Here is a 9862-nt window from a genome sequence, read left to right as displayed (position 1 = left end):
TGTGACCTTCTAAATATACCAATACTTATTTAAAAAATATAACACAACATTAGAATCTAACCAATATAATTCTAAAAAGTATAGAAAATACAAAATAATGAATATACAAACATAAAAAATTACACTGGACAATGAAAGAAATTTTGAGTTCCAAAGCACTGTAATGCAGTCTGGAAGAACAGCAGTGGGTCAAAACATGGACAAGACTTTATACACACCAACGTAATGTAAAAGCACTCATAAATGTCTACAATCATTTTTGAAACTGTATGATATACAGTTCGAAATCTGACTGATGCAATAAAGTAACGGGAAGCTTTAATTAGTCTAGTAAAGTTTCCCATTTTTTTACTGCATATTATGATTCTACATCAAAAACAAACTTTTAGATAAAACAGAATTTTTAAAGATGCAATGATCAGAAATTATGAGCGTTTGAAGTGTCAGCATAGATAGTGTGGCCACCGTGTAAATCTGTGGATATTGTGACGTTCACAAAAAATAAAGAAAAATACTAACATATTAAGAAATTATTATTATTTGATCAGCGTCTTCTATATCACAAGCTTGATGGCTTTAATATACTGTGACACTAGTTTTCTATCAGTTCATTATTTGAAGAAAAATAAAGACGTCCCACTAGTGGCCAAGCAGTTTCAGTCCCTGAACACTGGGAGTTTTGTCGTGGATTTGCGCCTTGCCAGGACGGTCTGGCCACGTGGAGTTTTTCGAATTTTCTTGACATCTGTAACACCTGAATAGGATCCAGTCACCCTTAATGATAAAGAAATGAATTTGAAGTGGTACCTTTTGGTGGTTAAAGGAAGAGGGAGTGGTCGTATCTTGAGGTGTCCGACTTAGTAAAGATATCACTAAGTCAATAAAAATAAAAACCATTCAACTATCCAGCAAAATTCTTTAATAATTTAAAAACGTTTTCAAACGCATTAAGCATTCATCGTCAGTTATTACTCCATTTGAAATGTGAAATTTGAAAAATTACGCAATGGAAAATCTAAATAACGGTTATGTAAAAAAAAAAAAAAATTAAAAGTTAACGCGTTACAAACGAAAGTGCTATATACAAATTTTCGTGTGCTCAATAAACAATAATAATAATAAAATAATAACAAATAAATAAATAAATCTGTCAACGATCATCCTAAGCCTGATTGGGCCTTTTATAAAAATCTATGCCAATTCGTTGCAAAAAGATTTCCAAGCGGACGAAAGCCCATCGGCATCCCTAAAGTTGATACATTGCGCGCTCTTCTGTGCCTTGTGGATTTCCAACTTTTCGAGATATTTTACCGTGTGTCTAGATCTGGTGGCTTTTATTATAGAGGCCTGGTCCCAGAAAACAGTAATGCCTTGTTGTTTAGCATAAGCAGCAAGGACCGTGCTGTCAACTGTTTTGTTCACTGAAAGCTTATGCTCATTGATTCTTTTTTTCAAATTCCTCAAAGTTGCGCCTATATATACTAAGTTAGAGTTGAATCTGTGGTCCCTTAGCGGTATCGAGTATATTCCTGTTAAGGAGTTGCGTTCGTAATCCCCCTTGTCATTCCTTAACATTCTGTATATAGTGGGATTACGTCGATAAACTATCTGCAAGTTCTTACTTTTGGATACCCTCTTGATAATCGGTTTAAGGAAAGGTATATAATCGAGGACCATTTTTTCTTTTTGGTGGTTTTGTTTTTGCCTCCTTATAAGATTATTATCTTTCTTAATGAGAGTCTCTATTCTTCTTCTCCCGTAACCATGTTGCGCGGCAGTTCTTCGTATAAATTGTAACTCCTTAACAGTATCGCAAGCATTTATGCAATGTGTGTGTGCTCTCCTTATCCAAGATCGAAACACCGCCATTTTTATATGCTCCAGATCCGCTGAATTCTTGGGGATAATGATGGGTATAGATGTCGGTTTATGATAAATATTGGTTTGGACTTCCCCTTTTATGCATGTTATAGTCAGATCCAAGAAATTAACGCTATTACTCCCTTGTTGTTCCAATTCCAAGGTTAAACCATACGGGTTACTGTTTATCTGATCTACAAAATGCTTGATGTTGCGATTATCCTTCCACAAGATAAATACATCATCAACATATCTTGCATATATTAATATATCTTGTTGTAAGGAAGGGATGATACTGTTTTCTAGATTACGAAGTACTAATTCGCAGAGGACAGACGACATGGAGCTACCCATCGGTACTCCCCGCCCCTGTAGATAAGTATTATTTTCGAATTCAAAGAAAGATGTATGACAAATCAAATCTGCTAATTCCAAAATCTGCATGTGGTATTTGGTAGCATTATTAACATTAGCAAATAAAAAATCTCTCAGAGCACAAAAGCATGGAGACGCTCATAAAGGATATGAATTTAACTGAGCAAGATTATTGCAGATGGAAAACAAGATTATATGCCGAGAGGGAGAGAGATTCTAACAAAAATGCTTTACTCGTCCGCTTGGAAATCTTTTTGCGACGAATTGGCATAGATTTTTATAAAAGGCCCAATCAGGCTTAGGATGATCGTTGATAGAATTATTTATTTATTTGTTATTATTTTATTATTATTATTGTTTATTGAGCACATGAAAATTTGTATATAGCACTTTTGTTTGTAACGCGTTAACTTTTAATTTTTTTTTTTTTTACATAACTGTTATTTAGATTTTCCATTGCATAATTTTTCAAATTTCACATTTCAAATGGAGAAATAACTGACGATGAACGCTTAATGCGTTTGAAAACGTTTTTAAATTATTAAAGAATTTTGCTGGATAGTTGAATGGTTTTTATTTTTATTGATTTTATTCTCCAGTAAGCAAGTATACTATGATATCACTAAGTGTTAGCATTTACAAATTGTTTTCTATAAAATTCGTTTCCACTCTCAAAACTATTTTTTGCCATAGCTGTAAAAATTAAAAATCCAGCAAGTCATCAAACATAATTTAAAGCACTTTAGCCTATAATTTTTAAAAAATTTGGTTGCCATTGAAATTATACTGGCAATAAATATCTTATTCCAATTCTTGAAGCTTACAACCAACCAAAGGGCAAGTCAGGATGGAGATTGAAAATAGACAAAATAGATGGATAAACACAAAGATACATACATATACATATCACCCCTGTGATATAATCGATTTGTAACCCAACCTATGCAATATAACAAGAGGCTACTGTATTATTAATTGCATTATTTGTGCTATTTTTCATCTCATAAGTTAATAGCAATTACATTTCAAAATATAAAGCTTTGATAATTTTTAAGCAATATTTAATTGTATATCATCTAATCTTAAAATAGTTATCTACTAGGAATGCTAATCAATTTTCAATAAAATTGTGAGTATAATAATCAATATATGATTTTTAAAAATTTTCTTCTTTACAACCTCTTAATACAAAGATTACAATTTAAAATTAAAACTATTTGAAAAACTTGACTTTTTTTTAATATTTATAATATATTTAATTTTATTAAAATAAAATTTAATATATCAAACCATATCAAAGAATTTTTAAATCCTACTTTAAATTTTAAAATTAATTATTTTCTATAAATTTTCCGTGGAATTTCAATATGTTTAAATTTATTTCTCTCTTGATAAACTTTATAACTAAAATTTTGTTATTGGTTTAATATTTGTGTAATAAAAAACAATACACAAATTTCATTTCAAATATTTTTTATTTGATAAATGAAAGTTCTAGAATGAATAGGAATTAAAATATCATTAAAAAATTAATATACAAAAAAGATAATATTTTACACACATTGTTGGTAAAAATACAAGTCAGGTAAATTGTTGAAGAGCAGTCTTCACTCTGTAAAGTAAGTGATTTATAATAAATTTTGTAATTTATTACAATAAAAATAATATAATTTAATACTTACTTATCAAATAAAGTTGTATCTGTCGTTGTAAGCAATTGCTGTAGTAACTTTTGAACTCCCAAATCTCTTAATTTGGCCTGTCTCTCTAAAGCTCCTGCATTAAAAATTTATTTTTAGTATTCTATAAATTTATTCGTTAATGTTATGAAATTAATTACTGACCTTCTTCTTCATTCCAGGATAAGTTACATATGCAAAATGTTGCAGAAATTTGTAACTTGACATTAGAATGCATCTAAAAACAGATATCAATGAAATTTCAGATTAAATGTAATTTAAATAAAAAGTATTAATTATTTATATTTTGATAGATCATTATCAAATACAAATAACATATGTTTTATTTATTATTACAGAAAAAGTTACAGTTGATGTATTAAAATCATAATTTATATTGTTTGAGAAGACTTACAGAAATAGTTATATTATATCAATTTATCAAATATCAGAAATCTAAGCAGAAGTAAGTAATAAAATAGTCTATTCCAGGGCTGTCTAATCCACAGCCCGTGGGCCACATGCAGCCCAATGCTGCCAAATAAACGTATAAACAAACCTGACAAATTTTTAATTTTATTTATTTATTTCAACAGCATAAACTCAAAAAAAGAAGCTTCACAACACCGTAAACCTTTATACATATTTTATTTTTGAGTGGAAAGGAAATATTTCAAATATTTGGAAATGTGTGACTGAGGAAGAAATACTAAATAAAGTTGACTCAAAAAATTATAGACCCAAATTCGGAGAAAGGAGAGAAAGGCCAAAAGATAAAAAGTAGTGAGAAAGGTTAAATAGACTTTCTGTTATGCAAATATGGACCCTTAATTTTCCAACCTTCCTCACTTCTTTATCTTTTGTCCTTTGTCTCCTTTCCCCGCATTTGGGTCTATAATCTTTTGAGTACCAACTCCAGCTTTATTTAGTATTCCTTCCAGTGTTGCATGATTTGGGTACTTTGTGCCAAAGTTGGCTACCCCTTTTTTTAGTTTGGCGTAAAAACTATCATTTGGCACATTAATATGTAGCTCAAAAAGTAGCCATTTATAAATATATTAGTTGAAAAAAAATGCACTTTAAAATGGTGTTTTGTCATTTTAGACCCAAATAAAAAATATTTGTGTTTTTCAAATAAGTTTTTGTTTGTCTCCTTTATAATAAATGAATTTATCTATAGTAGTATCTCAGGATACGAAATTAATCCATTCCTAAACTGGGATCGTATCGTGAAAATGTCATAAGGTGAATAATTTTTCCCCATATGATTACATGTAAAACCAAATAATCCATTCCAACACAAAAAAAGCACTCAAAGCTAAGTAGTACATTGAAAAAAAATAACTTTAGTAAGGGAAACACTAGCATTTTGTAGTTGTAAATGTATAAATAACCACAATAGAATAATAACTGATAAAAAAAAAATGTAGTTTTATTTGCACTTTACCTTCGGGGATAGAGGACGATGGAGGTGTAAACCGGTGGTGGAGAAGGAGAAGGAAAATGATACTAAAATTTAACTTACATAACATAATGTAACAATAATTTAAAAATAACTTAACACTAATTTTTTTATCTTTTCTGTTTTTATATATTTTTTAAAACTTTTTATTCACTGCTTTTTGGTTTCTTTCCTTCACTTCCACCAGCACTTTCACTGGATAGAGGTCACTTGGTAAAATATCTATCCAAAGAGGTTTGACTTTGCCTACTTTTTAAAATGTTTCTAAAATGATTTAGGCAAATGTCATTAAACTGAGCAGCAATACGGCCAGTGTAAACCTTTTCGAGATGTTTCTTTTCAATAAAATCAGTCACTTTCTGATAATACCTCAAGATTTCCTTTATCGAGCGAGATCCTTCCATAACGAAACATATGGACTGAGACCGATGAACAGAAGGAACACATGATCATGGCAGTTGCGCTGCGAACTAATGTAATGTCATATGGTGATTTTTGTTCATACAATGAAGCAAAAATATGTTTGAATTTCATGTTGTATCCTGAAAATTTTGTATGCTGAAGAGTTCGTATCCTGAGGTACTGTACAACTGTATTTCTAAGTAAAAATTGAAAGTGTCTGTAAAAGTAATTTTTTAAAATATTCTTTTTCATGATAAAAATTTAACACTTATTACTATAATCTAGACATATTAATCCTTAAATATACAAGTATACTGGAAGATGTCATGGAGTTTTGGGCCACAAGTATATTATATATACTTGTGGCCCAAACCTTTTTGTTTCTCTGGGCCACATTGGAAGACATCTTCCAATGTGGCCCAGAGAAACAAAAAGGTTGGACAGTCCTGGTCTATTCTATTTTATTCTTTTAGTTATTATATTTCAAATAGATTTTAAAATTAATACATACAAGTAATAGAAAAAAAGAAAGAAAACTCAAACACGAAGATATGCAGCATGAAACTAATCAGTTTTTCAGTCATCCTAACAGATATGAATTTCTTTTAACTGTAGTATGCAAACGTATAAAACTTGGGAATGTGTTCTTTCACTGTATCAAATTTGAAACAAATACGAAAAAATATTTGAGAAGATTTAAATCCTGGAAAGTTATAATGTTTTTCAAAAAAATTATTATTTTTGTGCATTTTATTTTGTGTTATCCTGTACTAAGCTATTTAATTAATTTGTTAAATTTTACTGATCTCAGATTCACATAATGTGTGTAAAAATGATTATTATCGTGCTTACTCTGTAGTACTAAGCTGTTATATTATACTAACTTCAGTTTTTTATGTAATACTTTAACCCTCTTGTAACAAACTAAGGTTCATACAATAAAGAATTGAATTGAATTTTTTTTAATTTAATGTAAATTGAAAATGCATCATATGTGTAGCCAATGATGTTGAAAGCATACGTTTTATAGAAACTGCATTTGCTAAGAGCTAAATTTTGAGAATGTTTGTGGATACTGTTGCTCTTAAATCATGTCTGCATGGAAATCTCAATGGAAAATATCACATTTTCACTCATTATTTTTCCAGAAATGGAATGTTCAAGCTTGTGTGTAACATATAAGCAGCAGAATAGGTGAGAAATCAATAATTAGTTATATCTAAATTTCAATGCAGAGTCCCATTTCATTAAAAGCAGTTATGTAAAACAACTCCATAAAGATGAATAATACACTGACAAGCTGTCAACAAACAAGCTTTCAAATTCTCTCATTAAAAAATGTTTTTTTGCTGAACTGAGCCACAGATACACCACTGTCTTCAACTCTTCATCAGATATAAATCTCCATCCTCAGAGTTTCTTTTAGGGGACCAAACATTTGATAGCCTAATGGGCCAAGATCAAGACTATAGGAAGGATGATCCAGCACCTCAATGTTGTGTTGGACACTGCTGCCCACACTGCTGAGACTCCAAAAACTTCATTTTAAGGTGTTATAGCATCAGCCAAAAATATTTTTTAATCAGGGAACATGAAAGCTTGTTGACAGCTGGACAGTGTGTTGAAAAGCTGGGTGATTATATCAAAAAAGTATCTATTTGTATTTTCTGTAATTTGATTAAAATAAATTCTAGGGTCAGATGCAGATATTTTTTACTCATTCCCTTATTTTATACAAGATTTAATTTTTATATTTATTGTACAGTAGCTCCTCAATATCATGCATTAAGCCAAATCAAATGAGCAATATGTTAGATGGCATTATAAAAATTAGTGGATAGATAATTAACTCTATTTTCAATCTCCATGCTGACTTGCTTTTTATGGGTTGTATTTCATACAACAGTAGTTTCAAAGATTGGAATAAATTAATATTTATTTGCCAATAGAAATTCAATGACAGCAACCAATTTTTAAAAAATTATTGGCTAAAGTGATTTTATATTTTAAAGACAAAGATAAGGAAAAAATAAAAAGCACATGTGCTGCATCTAAATGAGTGATATAATGACACACAATAAAACAAGGGGCTACTGTTATGCATAGTTATGTTACTGTTACTTAAAATTCTTAATACAGAATGTTGACAGACAATTACAGTTTACATTTTGAAAAGATATAACTATATAGCAGAATGACTTCAAATTTAAAATGATGTGTTCAGTGATGTAATTTTATTTAGCAGAGAAAAAATATTAGTTCTGAAAATTGCCACTAGTGTGATATATGACACTGCAACACTTTAGCAGTAAATAAAAAGTGTCACAAAATAAATGAAACACATATCATCTGTGGTTACAGAATAACATGTTTGATATGTTGTGACACTTTTGTTGTGATATGCTGAAATTGCGAAACAGCATGCTCAACCACAAAAAATAGAGTTTCTCTCAAAATGATGTGTAATGCTGGTCTTGAGGTCTGCCAAGTTGGCTATTTGTTTGCAATAAACTTGTTTTAGATGTCCCTACAACCAAACATTTAGTGATGCTTTTTAATTATTACTAAAGTGGTGTAGTACTATAGCAGCAATTTTCAGAACTAATTTACTTTTCTGCACCAAATAAAATTCCATCACTGAACACATCTTTATGTTAAATTTGAAGTTATTCCATTATATAGTTTGCCAGTTACAGCTTTTCAAAATGGAAACTTTAATTATGAAACCTCTGTATTAAAAAAAATTAAGTCTGCTCAAACTGTAAATATGAATCTATAAATATTTTAATTTTTTACTCCAAAAATGAATAAAAACTTATATTTCCTGTGAGTATTAATATCTGCATATAAGAAAGCATTCAATACAACAAAAATACCCATACCATATAAGTTGTTAATTTCTTTAAAACATCTTCATTAGACATGATAAAATCTTTTGCAGAATCTCCGTCGGCAATATTAGCTAAGATACACAGAGCTTGTTCTTTCACTTCAGTTGTATGATCACCTTCCAATATAAGAATGATTGCCTGCATTATCTGATTACCATGAAGTCCCATTATGTGATCTATATGCTAAAAATTATGATTTATGAATAATTTCATATCATTGTAAAATAATAATTATAATAAAACAAACATACAGGTTTTGTAGAAAGTAAATTCCGTAAAAGACCAAGTGTTTTCATTAGAACATTGACATCTGGATCAGTAAGCAAGTGGAAAATTTGGTCTGTACCTAATGTAGTGAGAATCTGTGATTTTATTTTTTGATCAGCTTGAAATGCCATATTCATCAATGCCCAAACTCCATTTAACCTTAATGCTGGATCTTCCTGTTTTGTTAGACTGCACAATAATTCTACTACTCCACATTCTAGAATTGGCTGTAACAGATTACAGCAGAATTTAATAATATACTAAATCTTATTAAATAATAATTAAAGCCATCATTCTATAAATGAAATATAGGTACAGCATATATACTTTTTATATATTAAAATAAATGCATAGTAGTATAAAGTGGCTATGAATATAAATGGAAATAAAAAAATTAATAAGAATTCTCAAAATATTAAAATCAGATCATCTTAAAAAATACATTTATACTCACTATGATGAGAAAAANTTCCACTTGGTACATCATCTCTGTACCAAGTGGAATCATTTATATATTGTACTGTACGTCAAAGTAAATGTTAAGATATGTAATTTATATATATATACACACACATACATTTTCTTTCACAAAAAATGATTTAGTATATTCAGGATTCCTACTCAAATTTTTATTTTGAATTCCCTGACTTTCCCTGACCAACTTTGTCCAAATTCCCCGACCTTCTCATTTCTTACAGTATTGAATCGATATCAACATAATGAAACAGCATTTTACTTACTGTGAACATCAAATACATCTATCCCTCTTTTTGCACAGTTGATATGTTCCAGACTGTGCAAAAAAGTATGGTACATGCATCCTGTAGAAAAATGTTTGATAAAATCCACAACTTCAACATAATGAAAAAATAAGCAATTTACAAACAAAACATGAGCTTTTTTCTATTTTATCGTCATTTATCATT

The 9862-nt window shown here is 29.6% G+C and overlaps 2 protein-coding genes across 2 annotated transcripts in view; both read right to left on the bottom strand.

Moving 5' to 3' along the window:
- Nucleotides 1-1191: 1191 nt before the first annotated feature.
- LOC111624856 lies at nucleotides 1192-2304 on the bottom strand. Its single transcript, XM_023367816.1, has one exon. It carries the CDS (start codon nucleotides 2302-2304, stop codon nucleotides 1192-1194), a length of 1113 nt encoding a protein of 370 aa, XP_023223584.1.
- A 1400-nt stretch (nucleotides 2305-3704) lies between these two features.
- The window catches only part of LOC111624855 (armadillo repeat-containing protein 8-like), a 50907-nt gene continuing 44749 nt past the window's right edge, over nucleotides 3705-9862 (bottom strand). Inside the window, exons 12-16 of the mRNA XM_023367815.1 lie at nucleotides 8921-9163; nucleotides 8661-8852; nucleotides 4080-4152; nucleotides 3918-4011; nucleotides 3705-3847 (exon numbers count right to left, since the gene is read on the bottom strand). Of these exons, the coding sequence (XP_023223583.1) occupies nucleotides 3817-3847; nucleotides 3918-4011; nucleotides 4080-4152; nucleotides 8661-8852; nucleotides 8921-9163 (633 nt within the window). The 3' untranslated portion in view covers nucleotides 3705-3816. The remainder of the gene's footprint in view (nucleotides 3848-3917; nucleotides 4012-4079; nucleotides 4153-8660; nucleotides 8853-8920; nucleotides 9164-9862) is intronic.

The sequence above is a fragment of the Centruroides sculpturatus genome, unplaced genomic scaffold (genome assembly GCF_000671375.1).
Source record: "Centruroides sculpturatus isolate CEXI.00-Female unplaced genomic scaffold, Cexi_2.0 scaffold301, whole genome shotgun sequence".
NCBI classification, from domain to species: domain Eukaryota; kingdom Metazoa; phylum Arthropoda; class Arachnida; order Scorpiones; family Buthidae; genus Centruroides; species Centruroides sculpturatus.
Note: the sequence above shows the minus strand (reverse complement) of the source record. Positions and strands in the feature narration are given on the sequence as shown.

Bases quoted from the DNA above. Each gene is read 5' to 3' on its own strand.
- LOC111624856 (XM_023367816.1), bottom strand. From the start codon at position 2,304: ATGCAGATTTTGGAATTAGCAGATTTGATTTGTCATACATCTTTCTTT.